General features: G+C 42.7%; 1 protein-coding gene across 1 annotated transcript in view; it reads left to right on the top strand.

Moving 5' to 3' along the window:
- Nucleotides 1–22,390, top strand: part of grid1b (glutamate receptor, ionotropic, delta 1b) — a gene marked incomplete at both ends in the record, with an annotated part of 362,055 nt that overhangs the window by 5,828 nt on the left and 333,837 nt on the right. The window contains one exon of the mRNA XM_080517016.1: nucleotides 15,627–15,782. Coding sequence (XP_080373142.1) covers nucleotides 15,627–15,782 — 156 coding nt within the window. The remainder of the gene's footprint in view (nucleotides 1–15,626; nucleotides 15,783–22,390) is intronic.

The raw sequence follows: 22,390 nt of genomic DNA, 5'->3' as shown, positions 1-22,390 counted from the left end.
AGAGAGAGTTTGTGTCTGAGCCGCGATGTTCGTCTGGTTTCAACTGCAACAGCTCTGAGTGATGTGGTCAGGGGCATCACGTAAAGTCGCCCTACGACATGTGAATGAGCTGCGGGGCTCATACAGTAGCGATGCTTCATGATAAACAGTATTAAAATATGACTGATAGTCATTAGTGAGCTGGAACAAGCATGCACAGCACACATCAGTGGATGGTTGGCACTGCCGAACGAATTTTCATCGGCCAGAAGGAACTGGCCGAAGAAAATGTCATTTTGTTTTGGCAGGACACCGGAGTGCCGAAAGTTCTTCTTGTTGTTATGGAGTATGAATTGGCCTTTACAGTTAACAGAAGCTAGCATTAGCTACTTGGTAGTAACTATAACGACTCATTAACCATTTTGAAACGTCTTGCTGCAGCCGAAGAATCTGAACTTCTTAGCTTCGAGATTAGAGCCACTAAGAGATGTCAATTGACTACACAACTATGTTTTTTCTCCTCATGGGTCTTTAAAAAAAAAAGATCAGTTTATACGTCACTATGAACACAGCTCAAATCAATGTAGTGCATGTGCCATGCCAAAAGGGTATGGTTACGTGAAACGGCGTTTTCGTGTGGACAGGCCTCAACACTTTCACACATTAGCAAGAAAACTGCTAACTCGCGTTAATAATTTAGAGTCGACAACCCAACTTAATCAATGTTCACTGATGGCCTGGCATGCCATGTTACATTGTTTTTAGTGTTTCTGCCATTTCCATGTAAACGGACATCGTTTTCAAAATATTGCTGGAGAACCATGACACTTTCCTCAAACAAAAACTCAAAAGCTCTGCATTTTTGCTTGAAATGTTGTTTGGTTGATGAACTAAAAAGGAGTTTCACCTCTGCCCTCGAGGCTCCTCCTAAAACTGCTGACTGATTCAGATCCTCCTCCTAAAACTGCTTCTGCTTTCCTGGAAAAAAAAAAAATCATTATAAAGAAATGCTTTAACTAACACACGTTGATGTGCTTTTGTTCTTTATTTCTGTGGGAGAAATCAGCGGTTGTTCAGGGTTCAGCCTTTACGCTGGGACTTCAAGCAGGGCGAAGGAAAACAAGTCTTGACCTTCAATTAAATATCAGATATAAAGCTGTCAGTGAGCTGCACCCCCCCACATGGTGGGTGCCTTGGGGGGGTAGGAGTGTGTGTGTGTGTGTGTGTGTGTGTGGGGGGGGGGGTTCTACGGGAATCTCCAGAGAAGAAGAAGGTGAAATCATGATGAGGAGTAGGTTTTCATCCCTCGGCAGACATATTTGCAGACTGTTGAGGCAATATCGAGCTGTTGTTTGTCAGAATTGTTTTTTTTTTCTTTTTCTGATGGAATCCAACAAACGCAATGCACACGCTCAGGGAAAAGATGTCCTGAAAAGATATCATTTGGACGGAAGATGTTCAGCTCACAGGAAATCTGAGTTTTTCTGTTTCAGCTCGTCCGCGGGAAGAAACGCTTGAGTTTGTAAATCTGATGTTAAAGAATGTGATTAGAGGTTTTGGAGAGCTGCTGTGCACACAGTCCGACTGAAAACTGAAACACAGCAGGTTTTTAAATGCCAGGAGGGTTTTCATTTGCATTTCTGCTGTTTGCGAATCATTGTTTTCACTGAAGATTCTGTTCTCATGCACCATAGGAAGAGATTCTGTTATGTATTTGATCATAATGCTGAACTGAAATTCATCCAGTTGTATCAACTCATAGTCCAGCGGTGTCAAAGATATGACCTGTGGAACCAACGGGGCGTTTAGTTTGGCGTGTGTGATGACCCTGAAAAACAGCAGCTCCACGCGCTCACGTTAGAGGTAGGCCCCATTAACTGTACATGATGACTTGAAAATGCAAAGTTTTCCTTATTTTTTGGGGGTCTGTTTACATGATAACGGTGGTCGCTGCCACTGAAGCCTTTTGAAAACATTCCAAAGGTAAAACATCCTGAAACTGCTCGGGCTCTGTCGTCAGCAGACGGCAAGTCGACAGCGAGAGTGCAGCGACCAGATAACCATTTTGGGTGAATTGCAGCTTCGTTCACGTGTAAAACGCACTGAAATGTGACAGTTTGAACTTGTTTGTGTGTAAATAACAGCCCAAAGATGCTGTAATGTTGCCCGTTTTTACCTGTTACCAAGGCGAAAATGCATTAAATTTTCACCAAATTTACTCGTTTTGTTTTGTTTTTGTGTAAATGCATTGAAATGTCACCATTTTCAAATTATTTCATCTATACAAATGGCCCAAACTCATTGAAATACCAGTTTTATTGTCCCTGAAATAAGCACAGCTCCAGAGAGAATAGGTCGAGAGGCCAGACTGAACCAAAACCCCAAGGGGTGTTTGGAATACATCAAACCAACTTTCACCAAATATTAAAACGATAAATGAATATAAATGAATTGAAAATGATAGCAGCATTTCAAATATATAGAATAGATTTTTTTCGTTCAACATGTTAGGACAAAAAAAAAAAAGTATATACAAACATATATGTAAACAGTGCACCCCTGCAAACAATGGACTGCGCCATCTTGCGTTTGCCGGTGGAACACCGCATAGCGTCGTAGTCAGACCGGAGCCGGAACCGGAAGTGTGTGAGGTGAGTTGCGCTGTAGTTTTGTTTTTGTTTTTGTTACACTAAATACCAAGCGTCATTCACGGTGGGTACCACAAAACAGGCCGAGGGATTGTTATTCAATGCACTCAGCAGCGGACACGGATGTTTTCAGGTCTGACGTTTGAGCTCTAACCTCCACCAACGTCACGGGGGGAGACACACCCAGCCGGGGGCGACTCATTAGCGGCAGGTGGTGCTGAGCCCCACCTGGTGTCACCAGAAAGGAATGCAGGCAAAGTATGTTTTTACTTCTTTAAAGTTACTCTTCCAGAAAAAAAAAAAGTATTTGAAATCCTTCCTTAAAAAAAATATCAATTCTGCACAGAGAATAAACCAATAAACAAAAACAAGACTATTACCACTCATTTCTACTAATTTCCAACCCACAGTTCCCTAAATCGATCACCCAATGACCTAATAATGACCTAAAACCTGGTTGTTGAAGCAAACACGTTGGAACTAAATTTGTGGTAGTTGAATTTATATTTATAAAGACTTTACTTGACATGAGTCGGCTCACCCTGATGCTAAATGCTGACAGGTTAGCATCTGCAGTCGGCATTAAGAAAGGATTAAATTCTAACGCAGAAACTTGTGACGTGTTTCATGATGCTACGTCATGTCTGCTCGAATGGTCCGGACACCCGTGAATATATCCAGTTCGGTTTAAAATCCATTTACTCTCCATCTTCTTCCTTTTTTTCCTCCTCGTTCCATTGCTGATGAATTCAGAGCAGATGTGGCTCTTCATTTGAAAACTTTTGAATCATATTCTCTGAAGCTCGAGAAGTGGATATCGGTCAGATGGTGGTTGTATATCTTCTCGCCCCCCGTGGGGGGGCTGAAGGTCCTCTAAACACTGGGCCCATAACAAGTCACTTTTTACGAGGCTCCTGAGGAGGACCGATAGCTCCGTCCCACGGGCCGGGCCATGATTTACGGCGTGGTCGCCTCTTACCCATGGACGCTCTCTGGAAAGGCGAGCCGGAGCTGCAGGAATCCAATCTGTCGAGGCAGGCAGAGCCGGCGAGCAGCTGCAGCCTTTTCTCGCCCCGCCGCTAAATAAGATAAACTAACCCTGTTAGGGAACAACGAGGAGGCTTCCCGCACTGAGCCGGGCTCAGCCAGGTCGTTTACCTGTGCACACACACACACACACACGGGGCTCACTCTGAACAAACATGGCATGTAGCTGAGTGTTTGACCCTGCGAGGGCATTGAAATACCCCACAAAGAAACATTAGTGTCCGTTCATATCCACAGTGACAGACTGAGTGGGCAGGAGGAGGAAGCTCCAGTCCTCTCAGGTAGTGTTGTAGTACTCCAGACCCGTCTTGGTCCCGAGGCCACATTTTAAAGGTCTTGTTCTTGACTCCGTCTCTGCCTTTAACGTGTTGGTTTCGACTCGATCCCAACCTGCTCTGGTCTCTGGCCTTTATCTGGTTCCTAAAGGCCTGGCATATGTGCGACATGCCCTTAAGCCTCGTGTTGAGCCGTGTTCACAGTGACGTGTGGATGGAATCTTTTTTGTGACCCCTGGGGAGAAAAAACATTGTTTTAGCGCGTGTGGATGTGGCCTTAAAGTCTTGGTTGTGACTCAGTCCCAGGATGCTCTGGGCTTGGTCTTGGTCTTGGCCTTGGCCTTGTTCTTGTTCACACTCCCCTGTTTGATGCGGACTGGAAGGTAAAAAAAACATTTCGTTTGGGTGACGTGAACACGCCCACCAACTCTGAACTGGATCTAGCAAGCGGACTCTGGTCCCCTTGAAATGCTCGGTCTTGGTTCGTTCGTAAACGATCTTTCACAGAAAGAAAAAGTTGTAAATCTGGTCTGAAGATAGATAACGGTTGTTTGTGGCTAGCCATGAGCTAATTAGCATAGCCGCCCACCGCAGGTTAAAGCGGCAGGACTTTCGCTTTCGGTCCGGACCGATCAATGAGCAGTGCGTTTTCTTTACTTCCTGTCTGGTCAGTGTTTGTTTCAGGATGACAGCGCCCCTCAAACAAGCAGCGGTTGTAATTGTGTGACATTTTCCAGTCGGTTTGATCTGGTCTTAATAGTGAATGTGAACAACACCCGTACCAAACGAAGGTGTGGAAATTCTCGTCAAGTGAACGGAGTCCCGGAACAACCGAATGCAAAAAAGCCCGTCAGCCTGTGGTCAGGTGACCTCAGTTCACCAGCTGGTAAACCAAGACCTACGTTTTCAGGAGGACCACAGTTCGCCACTATCCCTAAAACCAACTGTGAGTTTGCATAATCTACCTGCAGATGGAAGAGGGGTCTCCACTGCTCTGAATATAAAGGACCCTGTGTGCGATTAGCTGCAGAACGGATCCCTCCAGCAGTCCTCCCTCCTTTCTCTTTCTGCTGACTGGAGACATTTTAATGGCCGAATAATTCCAAGAAGTAAAAAAAAAAAAAAAAAAATCCAACTAACTTGTCTCTTGTTGCTGCGTGTTCAGTGCAGGATGATGGTGCACTGCTTGTTTTAAATGAGCTGTTAAGGAGAGAGATGCGAGTTAACATGAGGCTCAAATCCTGCTGCATCATGGAAAACTGTGAGAGGAAATTTAGTTTGCGGGCGGCACAGGCATAAACCTTTCAGCACAAATTCACAGACAAAATGTTTGGGATCCGGGAACGGACTTGGCGTGTGATTCCATATGATGATGCCGAGGAAGCTTCCAGAGGCTCAGGCCAAACAGAATCTCAAGTTCCAGAACGAACATCAGCTCCACGGGCGGCTTTCAGCACAAACATGAACCACAGCGGAGGAAACATTTGTATGGCAATAACAAATTTGAGTTTCGAAATTTTTACAATTTAAAGCTGGTACAAACATTCAATATGAAGGATCTGGGGGGGGGGGGGGATGATGCAAGTAAACAATTACAAAGTAAATGAATAGATGAAAAATAAATATTTAAGTATCTAATGGTTTTCTATTTACAACTCGCAGCTATGTTAGCATTCTTATGTCAGCATTGGGATCATGCTTTAGCATTGTAGCTGCTCCATGGCTGTGATGTTGGCGAATGAAGCCGAATCACTTTGTGTACTCGTTTGCCGTCGCCTCGGCGTGGTACGAGTCCGGCGGGGACGTCCCTCTGCCCCCTGGGACGATCTTGTTCATAAATCAATGTATGGAGACAGCGGCAGGTTAATGAGGAGGGGACATCAGCTCGACTCTCTGCCGCCGCTCTGCCTCCAACTTTCCGCTGAATAATTCATGCTGTTTGACACACTCGGCCCTGCTATTAACCCTGTTTTCTTCACACTGTATTTTGCTCGTTTTCATGTCGGGAATGGAGCTTTTGTTCTTTTTATTGTTTGCAAACCTTCCGTCCTTAAATTGCCTCCCCGGGGAGCAGAGAAATCCTTGAGAAATCGTTTGACTGATGCCAAAAACATGAGACGAGCCGGAGTCATTACTGCTGGGTTCAAAGAAGAGAGGAGCCATTTGGACTGGAACCAAACTAAGAGAAGAAATGAGATTACAAACCTTATTCCATCCAATAATACAACTCGTACAGTCTTTTGCATTACTCTGGTTTTTCTACAGTTCTAAATCTGATTCATGCTGATTAAATAATAGAATAAGAAAGGTTGAATCATGGTGATTACAGTTTACTTTGATTTACTTTATCTAATTTAGTCAGAGATATAAGGAATACGCTCTTGCCATGATCTACATTAGCATTTGCTATTTTCTAATGGCAATACTATTATTATCATTGCCAAAGATACTACGGTGTTCAATTTAAATATTACTTTTTTCTTTTACGGCCTTTTAAATAAATGTATTCCAACAAAACATTATACCTAAAAATAAAAAAAACATTACTATTATGAGAATGTCTTCATAGTATAAAAGTTGTTTACATATTTTTTTTCAATAATTTCATTGGTTTTTACAATTAATCTCATTGTAAAACTTCTTAGACGAACTTCAGTTACACACCGTTACAGTGTCGTTCAATATTCCAACGGGTTGTGTTCAACTACACTTTGCTCTGCAGTGAACTCACGTCGCAGCTCAAACACCGAGTGACGCTGCCGCTCGTTTCCAGTCCACAGCGATGTGATTCATGTTTAAAGTTGTGAACTTCTCCGACATTAAATTGAGGATGTTGGTTGCCGGTGTTTAACAGGATCTCACAGCTGCGGCGGCTCACTGGATCTTAATATCTGTCACATTATCCAAGCGCGCCGATGAATCTTGTACGTAATTGGCGCTTTCGCGAGCCAAAATGGTGGCTCGTGTCGGCGATGCGGACAGATGCACGGTTCATTTGCATTACGCTGGTGTCGGTGATGGTTATCGGCTGTCATATAGACGGGATGAAGAGTTTGCTTGTACTTTCAGCTCCCCGTCTGTCTGCTGCGCCACGCGGCAGCGTATCAGCAGTGAATCGGGTTACAGTTACTGATACATGCTTCTGATATCGCCTCCCTATCGCGATCACACTGGCTCCGTTCGTTTTCCTGCTGGGTGACACAAGGTGAAGTCTTTTGCTCGCCCCACCTGCGTGGCTGAAGATCACTTTGGCTTTTGACAAGACCCATGGATGTCCAGAATCCCCCCCCCCCCCCCCAGAACTCACTGGAAAACACTGGTGATCTGTATCTGTCATCTTAGTGGAGCTCCAGACCACTGGTCTAATTGCAGATTTATTAACCCCACCACTGAGGTGTGACACGACCCTCCCTGGTCCAGAGTAAGTGATGATGCAATGCGACCATTCACCTTCAGGGAGAACTGGCGATGGTCACTAAAATGCAAAAAAAAAAAAACCAACAGCCAAAAAAACCCCCCACCTGTGATGATCACTGATTCTCAGAGAGCTTGGCGAGACAGAAATGTGAAACTGAGGTGTTTGAAAGAAATGATAAAAAAAGACAAAAATACTGAATCCCATATTGGCATCAGGGTTTTATCATGTCAGCATCATACCTGCATCTTATTGGTATCGTATCAATATCACTTCTGCATTATATTGATTGTGTACCAGCAGATACACGATATAATAAACGGAAAAAAAATAACAGTATTGTATGTAAATCATATTGGTGCTGTACCAGCGACCACTTGATGAACTTTAATAATTAAAAATCTTAACTGGATCGTATCTGTGTGATATCCTCTCAGTATCCTATCAACATTATATTGGTATCCTATCAGAATCAGTATCTCATCAGTATCATCTCAGTTTGAGCAGTATCGGCTTTTCCTCGGTGTGGGATCAGCGCTTGTTTTTCTGTGCACTCCTGCAGCAGGTCACAGAGCTGAGACATCACTTATTTGGATGTTTAATTATGATAATAGCTGGTCTGTAGTCGCCGTGGGCCCGCCGCTTCCCCGGGACTCGGCGGGTGGGGGTGGTGTCGTCCAAAATCTGGCTCGCTATAAATCTTGCTGCTGTTGTTATGCATCGTGTTTTGCAACTTTTTAAACTTCCACATTATTCATTTCTCTTCAGATGCGCTGGCACAAGATCAGAATAATTTAACGTGTTTAAGCAAAGTGAACGCGAAGGCTAATTCGTCACGATACAAGACCTTGTAGCAGATCTGCTGCAGGGCTGCTAACAGGAGTCTGTTCACTATATTATTATAGGAAAAAAAACAAAAACATTAAAGGAGCTTCATAACAGACTATATGTAAAAATCCAGTTACTTTGTCATAATCTGTGAGGATGACTTTGGGTTTACACACCACCTTGGATTATTTGGTAGACTGGTTTCAAACTGGTTTTTCACTTTTAAAAAGTGTCTTTAAAAAAAGAACTTGTTAGTTTCTATTGCCATCAAAGAATAAAATGCCGACTCACTTATTTTTCAGACCTAAAAACATTTTATACCCCTTTGCATAGTCTGTGAGCAACATCCGCTACATGGATCTAGGGGTTTCATCCATAATGTCAATTAACCAGAGATGTTTTGGATGCAACTTTGAGGAAAAACCGTCACTGTGTTTTTTTGCACTGGCTCAAGATAAAACCTGGTCTAATGTTCCAAGATAGAAAAGGAATTTGGACTCAGTGCGTGTGAAGTCTGGGAAAAGGTTCAAAGGGGTTGCACTTCAACAGGAAATTAATTAGAGATGTGTTTTGGGCATTACCTTGGAAAGTGAGCAGTTAAAGCAGTGTTTATTTGTGTGGTTTTTTTTAATCACTGTGGTCAGATGTTGGTTTTAAAGGTTGAGATTGCCAGTTTTTGTATATGATGCTGAAAAAAAAGGAGCCGTGAGAGTTTCCTGTACTGTGCTTTTGCTAGTCTCTATAATAATCTGTGGTTACACTCATTTGTATCCATAGCCTGATTTGTAATGGTGAATAATCACATCATCAGTCAATTAGATGAGATCAATAATGTGAAGTTAAAAAGCAATCAACACAAGTAAGAAAAAGTGCACACTGTGCACACTATGTAGAATCTGAAACAAGATGTACCGAGTCTGACAGACGTGCACAGATTGTACACTGTCCATTTGACACATTCGCCTTCATGAATATAGATGATCAGGTTTATGTTCCAGAATGCAGAAAATACTTGGACGACTCCCTGCTAATAGATTAATGTGGTTTAGGGAGTCTGAAATGTTAGTGTTGGTTATGATTGTGTCTCGTTATGAGCAGTTTGTAAAGAGACATTTCCTCAGCCGGCTCCCCACGGCTTTTATTAGTGGACTTTATTAAAGTATGTTTTCTCGGTTGTACGTCACACTTTCAGACTGATTGTCCCTCGTGGCGATTCTGTTTCTTTTTGCTCAATACAGATTTACTTTCGTGACTTCCCCCGCCAACAAACGTCAGGCTTGTTTTTTGTCGTGCGGGTGGAGATGTCATAGAAATGCGTGTGACGGGGCATGATGTCAATCGTGTAATTCTACGTGAAAGCGCATCACTTTTTTGCGTTTATAGTTCAGAAAAGTTTGTCTATACGGCAACATTTTGAAAATGATGTCCGTTTACACGGAAATGGCAGAAGTATGCAGTTGGCATGCCAGGCCACACGTTGGCGCTGAATGAAACCACACCAAAGAGCAGATCAATACACTCTAAAACCACTAAGTCCCATGAGAATATGGACTGGGAGTGATGCTCTGGAGGCCGCCATGTTTGTTATTGTCCATCTTCTTGCACATGTGCAGAAGAACTATTCACTATGGCCGTGGTGAGCATGCACAGTAGTAGCATTTTAAAAAAAAAAACATGTTTTCCCTAATTTCCACAGAGCGTTTTCAAAAAGTTTAATTTCCCCCTCGTTTCCATGGAGACCGAGGGATCGCCCACACGAGAACGCAGGTTCACATAAACACACCGTTTTTGGCCGATTGTCCACACGAGGCAGCGTTTTTAATAGTCAGACAACGGCTTTTTTGAACACGGGTCCCAGAATGGGGAAATTCTAAAACCCCGGCTTGGCTATGAGGCGAGGTGCGGACGGCAAAGATGATCATCTGCGGTGGGAAAAAAGATGACATAAGCGTTATTCGAAATGTTCCACCTCGAGAGCCAGTCTCGATAGGTTGTGTTTTCAGTGGCTCTGAGCTCCGTTGTAGCGTAAATGAACCTTCAACGTGCAACAAAAGTTTTCCGTTTTCATTTGCACATGTTAAACACAGTAAATCATATCGAAACTCACAGGATCTGTGTAGGATTTTAGTAAATGGAGGCCTGCACGAGTCCACGGTGCAAATAAACGCTCCAACTTTGTGAGACGCCTCTTGCACCCTCTCGTAACCCACGTTCCACATGGGCATCAGGGTAGCTCAACGTACCGCCACTCATTAAACCCTTAATAGGAATGGATTTACCTCGGCGAGGGCGATAAAAGGACAAAGCATTGACTGAGCGTGCTGAAGTCCGTCGATTGCCTCAGTAATCGGAGACGGCGCAACACAACCAGACTCTAAATTCGAAGCCGGGGAACAGAGAGGCACTTTGTGGAACGGCAGCGAGTGTTTCTGTCGTAAAGATGACTGGCAGCCTCTTTATTTGCTCTTATTTAACACCGGGCCGAGCGCAGCCCAGTGTCCGTCGTCCTGACGGCACGGCATATTTGTCAGAGATGTAAATCATCTCTAATCAGATTCAGAGTCCGTGTTCTGGTGTCAGCGCATCACATCTGTGCTTCCTGGAGCCAAATCACAGCCGAGGAGGGGGAGAAGTGGGGGGTGCGGCGTGGTTTCGTGAAAAAGACCGGCAGCTCGCCGCGTTCTCCCCCTCCTCCCTCAGCGAGAGCTTTTACATCACACTGATGGATTTTCAGATCAGACACCGAGTCGCTCTTCTTCTCTCTAAGAGAAACCCGATAACAATAAAAGCTGCGACGGCGCTGCGGTGAATCCGAGTCGACTCCGAACTCCTCCTGTTAAATTTACACAACAATGTTGGGGAAACTTCCGTCGGGTGTCTGACAATGGTGCTCAGAGCCACTGGAACGGCAACTTTTTCAGAATGGCTCCCAAGGTGGAACTTTTCAAAACCCTTTTGGGCACATTTCAAAGAAAAGGCTTCTGGAGTTCTTCCTGATACTTTGATCCTGTAAGACGGACGCATTTTGCAGCCATCGTGCAGAAACACACACATTCCGACACATAAACACAACAGCTACTCGCATCATTAAATACATTTTAGCCGGATTTGAAAAGTACAATTCTACTACTTCCCAAAGAACTGAATAAGATACAAATAAGTTCCAGACCCTGAAGTAATAACAGAAGAATCAAAATAAACAACATCAAATTCAGTATTTACTCAGGTATTTAAGAATATAGGTTCAACGAAGCTGTTTTTTGTGCAGAAGCACAAATTATGCTCGCAATTACAATGAGTAAATGTGCATTAATATAATTTTCTGGTATGTGTGGCATTTCTGGTCATTCATATTGAAGCCCTCCTTCTTCTGTGAAAAGATATAATTAAATTTTTACCACCTTCAATTGATTTGACATATACTGCTTTAGGTTAACGACGTGCAGAGTCCACCTCCTCTCGTTAATTTTTTTTCAATATTCCTGCAGAACATGATTCCTGTGTTTACGATTAACTTGATTAAAAAAGCACATTTTCCAACGGCTGTGCTGAAATCGACATGACGCTTTCAAGGTAAATATTGTGACGAATAAATGAAATGAAAGTACATTTTAATGGGATCGAGAAGCACAATAACCTCTTACATTTAAAGTGGAAAAAAAAGCAGTAATATGATTGAATTAAATGAGATTCACAGAGAAACCTGCATCCAGTCATGAATTTAAATTACCGCACGAAGGTTCCAGGAAGTTTCAGAAGCACAAATCAAATGAATTCCCATAACATAGTTTAAGATCCGCCGTCAGTCAGAAAGACAGATCAGAGAAAATAAGTCATGTTTTCATTGTATCTGGAATAAAACGTGTCTGAAGAGGGAAGAAGGAGGAAGATGTGGAGGAAAGAGGAAGAGAAGAAGCTGAAGAGGAGGAGGAAGACAGGAAAGAGGACAAGGGAAGAAGAGGAAGAAGACAAAGGAGGAGGCATGAATGAAATAACCGGAAATGTTAAAATACTGATTTAAATAAGTCAAGAAATCTTAATGAATTAAATAAAAAAGGAATACATTGAAAAGACATTTTAAAACTAAATGATATGGATTTGGTAAAATGAATGAGTTACAATGTAATAGAAGAAATCCTGAGAACATTATAATTGAATGACTTTTTAACACATGATAATATTTTGACCTGAAATTAAAAATGGAATAATTCCGATCAATTATTTTTAAAACAAACACGAGCAAATAAATGAGAACTAAGTGATGAATGGCTCACATTGAAAAAATAAAGCGTTTCCGCCATTAAAAAGGTCGACTTGACCGCAGAAGGAATCCTCTCGGTGGCGTTATTGAGTCTGCGACCGAGTCAAAGACCTGAATTGGTTTATGATGCACAAATCAAAGTGTTTGACCTTTCGGAGGAAAATTATTGAAGAGACAAAGAAAGAAGTTCACATGAGCAGGAACAACAAATCTTCCTTTTCAGGAAAAAGCTCAATGTTTATCAGATCTTTCTTCTCCTCTTCCTCATCTCTTTTTTCTCTCTTCTCCATCCTCTTCCTTTTTCTCCTCTCTCCTCCTCTTCTTTCTCTTTACCTCCTTCTCTCTTCTTCTTCCTCTTCATTTGACCTTGTCGTCATCTTTTTCCTCTCTCTTTAACTGGACTTCTTCCCCCTCTTCCCCCTCTTCCTCCTCATTAATTAAAGGAGTTCTCTCTCTTCTCTGCAGCTGTTCAGAGCAGAAATATAAACCTGACATTTCCTCCCTCGCCGTCGTCTGACAGGTGCAACAGAACTAATTGAAACCTTCCAACTGGTGATTGATTGATCACCAGCAGGACCCCCCCTGGCCCCGCCCCCTCAGTAAATCCCTCCCTGTAGGAGGTTTTAGTTAATTGTGCTTGACAGCGAGTTGGAGCAGAAGGTCCGCCCTCCGGTCCCTCCCTCCAGATTGGATTCTGGGAGAAGAGAATCTGACCCGCTGATGAAGATTTAACGTGTTGATTCTCTCTGCAGCATTAAAACGTCATTTTTTTTTCTTCCACGAGTGTTGTTTTGAATGAAAACTGCCTGAAACCTCCGCCCCATCAGGATTTATGGCTTTAAAATGTTTTTTTTTCCTGCGAGCTGCCATCTCATTGGCTGCTGTCTTTAATGGCTGCAGGGCATTCATTCAGTCAGAAGCCAGGATTTAGCCTGCTGCTCCTCAGGCACCATTTGAATTATTTTCATGTTATTCTGATTTATTATACACAATTTATTATTGCACATTATTTTAGTCCATCATTATTCAATCTCTTTTTATGCACTTAATTTATATATGCACTTAATCTATAATTTTTTTCTAAATATGTGCTTTGTCCTGTTTTAATTGTAATTTTTGTTATTAATGTCATTCACTTTTACTTAATTGTATGATGTTTATTGATTATCTGTTGAATTATTTCACGAGCACCAACTTTTTTCCCATTTCTAACAGATTTGTACGATATTTCGTGATAGTTTTTGCTGATCCTGAATTGGCTTTTGGATTCTTGTGGATCTTGGTGAATTTGATCCAGTTTCTTTGTTTGTCGTTTTGGACTTTTACAGTTGCTTCTTAACTGATTCTGGGCAGTATTATTTGCAGTTATTGAGGGTTTATCACATTGAAAACGTTAATATTATTTTCAAACCAAAATACTTGTATACTAGTATTTTTCATTCCCAGCAATAGAAGCTCTGCCAATTTCTCCATATTATTTGCGATAGTTTCCGAATATTGTATACGTCTGAAGATGTGTTTTTTCTGAATGTACGTTTTGAAGAATCAAGTGAAATGTTGGAGGTCTGCAGGATTGCTACGAGGTTTTTCTTGGTTTCTGAGGACATTTCAGTGGATTTGTAGTTGGGAGCTTCCAGCCTTTCAATTAAACCAAGAGGCTCTGATGAAAGATGAAGCTTCGGCATTACGGTGACGGTGATGTTGCCATGGCGATCTGAGCCATGATTACAGGTCTCTTCAGATCGCGAGCAGGCCAGGACTGATCTCGGTTTGATCTCTTCCTGTGAATAACGTCTCAGGATTTCTTTTGGTCGCGGAGCCGTTTGAAAAGCTGTTTAAAGTTGAGTTTGAAGATTTCCTCCTGAAACACCCGAGCTTTTCTCACATTTCTCTCCACAAAAAACCCTACCAAAACACAACTTTCACACTGTGTTTTCCAGCTTTGACTCACGGTAAAGCATGAAGGGAAACTGAAGAGTGAAAATGTTTTTACTCCTCATTTCGTTGTCGATTTCTTTACAACTTATTGACTCAGAGAGGTCCTAAAATTGTACAAGAAGGAAGTGAAAGACACGAGTTCAAAATATGTGGAGGTATAAGACGAAATGGAAGAAAGGAGGTTAAAAATGAAGTAGGTAGGCAGTGGAATAAAGGATTTGAACAAAGAGGAAGAAAATTAGGTCGTGAAATGAAGGAATTCATAGAAGTGAAAGTGTTAAACAAGAGGAAGTAAATGAGGAAGCGGAGGAAAAGACCTTGAAGAAGTAATTGTGGAAGTGATGGAGGTTTAACAAGAGGAAGGGAAGGACGTTATTAGGAAGGCAGTAAAAAGAGTCGAGGTTCAGGAAGTGAAGGAGCACATAAATAAGTTGACAGTAAATACATGAGGAAGTAACGAAGTGGAAGCGAATGTGAGATTGAAAGCTGAAAATAATGAGAATTAAACTGGACAGAGAAATAATAAGGGAAACGGAGAAAGAAGAAACAATGAAGTAAATGGAAAAGGAATGAAGGAATTAAACAAAGCAAATTAAGTAAATGAAAAAAGGAAAAGCAGGAAGTCACAGAGGAAGTGGAGATGAACAAAAAGAAAGGATGCTAATGAGGAAAGAAACATGAGGAAGAAATAGAAAAGAAGCCAACGAGGAAGGAAATAGAAGAGAAGAGAAATACAAAGGAAAGAAAAGATTGATTATTTGAGGAGGCGAAAGGAAGTTGAAAAATGAAAAGTAAACAAGGAAGTGAAAGGTTAGAAAAGAGGAAGTAAACAAGGACTTTAAAGACGTTATTGTTAAAGTCAAGGGAAGTGAAGAACAGCAAGCAAAGGAGGAAAAGCAATAAGTTGATAAGGCCAGTAGGAAGTGAAGATGTGGAAGCAAATGAGAAAGTGGAAAAGAAGCAAATAATTAAAGAAAAGAGAGAGGAAGTGGAATTAGAGGGAAACTAAATGAGGAAACGGAGAAAGAAGCAACCGATGAAGCAAACAGAAGAAGAAAAGAGGTAAACAAAACAAATAAAGGAAAGATGAAAAAAGGATTCTAATGAGGAAGTGAAGATGAGGAAGTTGATTGAGGAGGAAGTAAAAAAAAAAAAAAGAGGCCTGATGGGAAGAAAGAAACGCAAAGCAAAGCGCCGTCTTTGATCGGACTTCCTGTTTGTGTGCGCCTGTGCAGGAGCGATATTCGAGGAGAACGCGTTACGGGATGACGAGGTGTTCCAGCTCGCCGTGTCGGACCTCAGCCTGAGCGACGACATCCTGCAAAGCGAGAAGATCACGCACTCCATCAAACTCATCGAGCCCAACAACCCGTTCCAGGCGGTGCAGGAAGGTAAGGACCCGAGTGTGTTTGTCGTGGCCGCGCGGTGGGCGTGCCTGTACGTCTTCCCTGGATTGTTAAGCTTAAGATGTTTTGCTGCGGCTGTATCCTCGCGGCTAATGACCCGGGCACCCGTGCTGTTTAAATCTCCACCCGCTCTCCTCCCACGACGGCTGGTTCACTCTCTCTCTCTCTCCGAACTTCCCTTGATTTTCTTCTCTCTCCCAGGTCGTCCTGTACCTGGGCCACTAGGCGGCAGCCTCGAGCCCTACTTTACCTCTACCTACCCTCACATTGCAGTTTCTATTTCATGCAAATCAAGCTTTGATATACTGTAATTCTTGCGCATGCAGCATTTGCGGGTTTATTCTGTGCGGTTAGCATTCGGAGCCATTCTATTATACTGTTTATGGTTCATTCTTGGCACAGGCAGCTAGGGGGCAGTGTTGAGCCATTAGTACCTGTAATGTTGACTCATAATTTTCAAATAATTTCATACAAAGGCAGGTAGTTTTTTTTGTATAGAACTCTACTTTAATTGAAGTCACTTGGTTTGCTCTATGTAGAGGAAACTAGGGGGCAGCACTGAGCCTCTGCTCTGCTTTTACATTTAAATGTAGATTTGCAGAGGTCATTAAGGGCCCATTCAGAACCGCCGTTAACCCGCATCCAATCACATGCGGTGACCCCTGACGCAGACTGTTTAAGCTCGCCGTATCATTTATTTCGGGCTAACTTCCTGAGATTAGATTGTATTACCACCTCTTCACAACCTCCATTTACATGTAGTGTGTTTTGTTGGAACATGGAAGACCATAGCATTGAGTGTTCACACTTGTGTTTAGGGCTCACCACTTGTGATCGGATTACTCGAAACACACGTTAACGTCCAGTCTGAACAGGCCCCAAGACTCAGCATGGGGCTTGAATTGTTAATTGATTCTTTGTTGAAGTAGCAAGGGGGCAGTGTTGAGCCCTGATGTTCTAACTGTGATTTGCCCTAATCTTCCCGTATTAATTGCCGGTTCACTGTGGGGGGGGGCAGCTCGGGGGCATCGCCCGGAGAAAGAGCTGACAGACTGGAGTCAGTCGATCTTTCATCTGCTGAAAGTGTTAATCCTGCAGAGAAAGGCTGCGTGGATCTTGATGGTTGAGGATGAGTGTGTCACTGCACAGAGAGTCGAGGGAGACGACGATGACGATGATGATGATGATGATGATGATGATGATAATGGGGATGTAACGGCTACTGATAATGATGCTGGATGAATAGAGTGTTTTCATGGTGCACATCATGATGTGAAAATTGGGACATGAAAGAAAACAAAGCATTAATGTTTAAAATGGTAATGAGTGTGTGGCTGTGGTAAAGGCCTGGGACATTTTGTAATGCTGCGAAATGATTGTTCTTATTGAAAACACACACACACACACACACACACACACACACACACTGAGGAGATAGAAAATCAGCACCTTCAGAAAGAACCAACATAAACTCAATGTCAGCTGTGCTTCTGATAGCTCAATACTCAATAGAGGCTGTGAAGTGAAGAAAACGTATCAAACTAACATGCTTCTGTTCATTTTCTGTTGTTTTCCTCAAAGCAGAGCAGATGAAGAGAGCTTTCATAAAGCTGCAGTGTTTATGTGATGCCTTGTTGGGCCTCTGGGTGGCAGCACAGGGAGAGTGACTCACTGCACCACCTGGTGGTACAAAGCGGTACGACATGGTTGAATGGCTCACTGGGAGCTTGTTCACTATTTGTATTATTTCGGTGATGCCACTATTGCGCTGTGGGTGGCAGTAATGAGTCACAGCTTCAGTGCGCTTTGTATTAACGAATCAATTTAGTGTCAGACTCTGGTTTCTGCAGTTTAATAGACTGAATTCATTAAGACATTATTCAACACACCACCTTTTGGTACAAAGTAGTATTTTTTTTTTGATGATTACACAGTTAACATGCTATACAAACATACTATGTTGTATCTGACTAAGTGATGCTAAATTGAGGAATAGTATGCTAACGTAGCATGTCGTCTAGCTAAATTATGCCAATTTGCTAACTGGTTAACCCCCCAAAAATTAAAGATTTTAAATACTTTATTTAATGATTCACTGACATGTTCTACCATGGAAGAAAAGAAAATGGAAAGTATGTGTAAGCTGAAGAAAACTATCCTCCTCGGGCAAATGAGCCCATTAGAGCCGACATGGGGAGTGTGACGGGATCAATAGCATGTTGACTCTTCACACTTCTGCCAGACCCGTAAATAATGTGACTTATTTGAAGGAGCGTGACGGGCTTATCCCCTCCGTCATTACCAGGCATGTGTGGGCTGATTACAGCCGAGAGAAAGACGCTCACGGAAGGCTTCCCATTGACTCATGAGCCGCAAACACTGATTTCCCTGGCTTTCATTCAGCATTTGTTGTATCTGGAAGTTAAAGCAGGAAGTTGTTTTATTATTTGAAACCCAGGATGGGTTAAACTGTTGATTTGCCTCAATTTGTTGACTTGCTGTGGTTATACTATAAAAGATATTCTTGTCATGTTTGATAAGAGCAAACCTGCCCTGAGGAGCGCCCCAGGCATCTGTTCTGGGTCTCATTCACTTCTTAATGCACATATTCCTCGTTGACCAAATTATTAAACATCCCAATGCTCTATCTTTTCGTTTCTATGATGATGATATTTCAACATATTTTTCTATTGAAGCCTGTGTCTGCATTACTCAATTACTCAAATAGTTTTTCTCTTGTTTTTTTCAGAATTTATCTGTACAAATGAAACATTAAAAAAGGAAACACATATCACTTTGAAATCCAGACTGACATAAAAAATATGAAATATTAGAAATGATTCTAATGCTACTTAGCAGAGGTAAATGGAGGAAAACGATGCTGAGGTAGTCTGTTTTATACGATTACATTTAGCTGTGGCAGAGGTAAAGTATCCTAACGTATCATGTTGTATCTGCTAGATGTTATGTCGCAGAGATAAACATGGGAAAAGTATGTTAAAATGATGCACAAGCTACCAAACATCAGAAAGTGGCTGTAAAAGAGACAACTGAACAGTTAATCATGTGCTCGCGTCATAATGAGAGTAAACACACACAAACACACACACACACTGCAGCAGCAGTGAAGCAGGAGCCATTAACATTAATGGAGCCATTTTTGTTCCTGTGCATTTTAATTAGCCTGATGTGCTGCAGATGCACGGCCCCGGTAAAGGTCGTGGAGTTTGAGTCCTGCGTGTGGACGAGCAGACGCAGAGTCTGATCCATGTGAACTGGGAGGGCGGCCTTCTGCTCTCCGCTCCAGACAACACAAACTGCCTTAATTAGCCCTTCATTACATTTCCCTGCGCCGCCCGACGCTCTCGACCTTCACGGGTCACCGCAGACTCACGGACGTACAGAAGAGTTTTTCCTCTCTAAATAAACTTTATTTCAACTTTATTGCTCGTCTTTTTTTTTTTTGGCCGCACGGGACAAACGGCAGCGTTTAAATCATTTTAGGCTGGAAATTCCTGAAACTTCACCTCAGCTAACGTCAGACTCAAACCTCACTATTGTTTATGTGGGTCAACCATGCTAACCACTTCCCTCCTGTTCCACCAGCGAGGGGCAACCGTGCTGCTTTATTCATGGGATTCCAACATCGACAATGGACTTTTCCGCCTTGTTGAATGCAGGTGTTGTGAGGCGACGGCACTCACCACTGCTCCACTCCACCATCTTCTCCGCTGATCCTCCACTGACGTTGTAGAGCGTAAAAGTTTCTGGTGTGGTTTCCCGGTTGTTTTCAGCGGCGCGCCGAAACGGAGAGCGCGCAGACGACGTAAAGCTCCACCGAGTGGAGCTGCTGCTGTTTGTCATGCAGGTGGGATCACGGTGTGAGTCCAGACAGATACTGGAAAAGGTGAGAGAGGAGGACAACGAACATGAGCAGAGAGAGCGAGAGTGAGAGAGGAATTGAGGGGAAAAAGATGGAAAAATAGGGGTTTGGTGAGTGAAATAGTGCGTGTGTGTGTGTGTGTGTGTTATGGCCCAGCTGCTTTCTTGCTCGCCTTGACCTTTCTCAGAGCTCCCATGATTCTCGCCTCTCAGAGGCTCTGCTGACAGCCCGGGCTGTAGTGGATTATGGGTAATGAGAGAAGGATTCACACCAGCGTGTGTTTGTGTGTGCTTTCACTCTCGTCACTTTTCCTTCATTCGGTCCTCATAACTATTTTTAAAGAAACTAATGAGGAAGTTGTGAAAATAAAAGGTTAGACAAGCAGTTCATGAAGACGTATTTATTCCACAGATTGCTCCACAAAAAACCCGACGAGGTGGTGAATGATATGTTTTCAACATCAAATGATAACACTCTGCTTTCAGGGCCGTTTTCACACTGGAGGAATATGTTGTCTGTGTTTGAAATAGATTCACCTGCACTTTGTTCATTGTCAATGTCCAATTTTGTATTGAGTCGACCACATTTTCAACAAATCAAGTCTCACAAACTCCGTGATAACAAAGAAGAAACCGTCATCATGGACATTTATTTTCCTACTCCACTCTGAAATGAGCCATTATGTTGGACTTCCTCGCTCAGAAAGCCTATATTACTCAGTCATCCTCTGTTTGTCTTTGTTTTATGGACGATAATCATTGGCTGTGGGTTTTTCTCAATTAGAGGCTCTGCGATGTCCTTGAACATGTCTTTGCTATCGCTAAATTTACGGCTATCCCACACTGTCAACTATCTCTGAACCAATCTCTAAAATTACATCTTCCCTCCACTCTCAAATGTCCTTGAACGCATTTCCAAAATCAGCAAATACAAGGATGTCCGACAAGCTATTGATTCTGGACATGTGTTCAAGGACTGCTCAGCCCGTTGGGGAATCATTGGATTTGCATATATAAAACAACCAAATTCAAGAAGTTCAAGGTGTTCTCAAACCCCTTTCAAAAATCACCAGATGCAAGGATGTCCAACACTTTTCACTGCCCTTGAAGGCATCTCAATCATCTTTTTCCTCTCTGAACTGTTCTTGAATACCTTTTTGAAATCGACAAAGTCAAGGCTGCCCGATGCCCCGGGCGTCTCCTCAACACACCTCGGTAATCTCTTGAAACCACTTCAAAGTCCTCTTGCCTTTCCTGACCACTAAAGTAAGCCACAAACAGACGAAATTCCCTGGGTCGTCCTTCACTCTCGCCAGATTAAAACACTGTGCTTCCCGGACAGGCGTTCACCCATTGACGCTGGCGGCTAAGCTAACAGCCGACTGACACTGGCGAACTAGCTAGGCAGGTTTCGAACGATTCGTTTGTACTCTAAAACGACTCAACATCCAGGATGGTGGACGACAGATTAAAATGCTGGACAAAATGGGTCGGGTAGCTTTGGAAGAGCTGGCTCCTCCCCGAGACAGGTACCTCAGATGTTCAGAGTCCTCTGGCGGGCCAGATATTGTTGTTGGCGATCCACTTCCAGTCGCTGACCACTGATTTGCATTCATGCTTGAGTGTTGGTCAGTGGGATCTGCCACGTTCTCTCCTCAGCTCTGGTTCTTTCCACCATCTGGATGTTCACAAGACCCTCTTTTCATGTTATTAAGTGTCTCATATCAGCCGGGGACCTCGACCCCTCCCCTGCTCCACCCCGACCCGCCGCCTCGTAATACAGATATTATGTGATGCACTTTTCAGTGCTGCTAGCTAATTCTTTATCTGGCTTTTCAATTCAAACAAATTACGCTAATTGTCTTATTATGAACCCGTCCGGCTCAGTTCAATAGCTGTGTAATGAGAGGAGAAATGAGTTGGAATGTGATGCTTCATTTTCTCTCAGTTCCTCTTTGCTTCCTTATTCCTCTCTCCTGTTTTCGACCAGTCTTTAATCTCCCACTTTATGATTCTTTTTGTGTCTATCCCCGCCCCCACCTTAAAACTTTCCAGCTCCTCTAATTGCTTTCTTTTTTTACTCCAAGTTTCCTTCTTGGTTCTGTGTCTGCTTTGATCCCTTTATTTTTCTTGCCTTCTCTAATTTCATTTGCACGCCCTTTATGCATGCATTTATCTTCTTGTTCTACTTAATAAAAACTCTCTATAACCCTCAGTGAAGTGTCAGTAAATACTGACGCTGCAGCTCATTCTAAGCACATAGTCCATCAGCCGTCCACCACGTGATTCTCAGTCTTCTACGTGATGCACAAGATCCAAACCTGTAGTCTTTGACGTTCAAGATCTGGCGTGCCCAAAATGGAAAAAATATCAGTAACACAGCCCAAAAAAACTGAATCCTTGATGTCTTTTCAAATACTCAAAAGGATTGGTCACATTGTTCGATACTACCTGGAGTTTGCTTCCTACAATTTAGGTTTTTGGCCACTAACATAAGTCTGTTCCCTTGATGTGGCTTCAGTGATGTACCAATAATAGCAATATGTAAAAACAATAAATACAAATGAATATTCGCAATCAACATCCACGCCAGCAAAATTGTTCACGTTATCTTTGGTTGCAGACACGGCAGCGGGACGAACTCGGCACATAATTTACTTCTTCTCGATGTCCGACAACTTGAACTCAAAATGTTTCCAGATGAACGAAGT

Source organism: Blennius ocellaris (assembly GCF_963422515.1).
Source record: "Blennius ocellaris genome assembly, chromosome: 21".
In the NCBI taxonomy this organism is placed as follows: domain Eukaryota; kingdom Metazoa; phylum Chordata; class Actinopteri; order Blenniiformes; family Blenniidae; genus Blennius; species Blennius ocellaris.
Note: the sequence above shows the minus strand (reverse complement) of the source record. Positions and strands in the feature narration are given on the sequence as shown.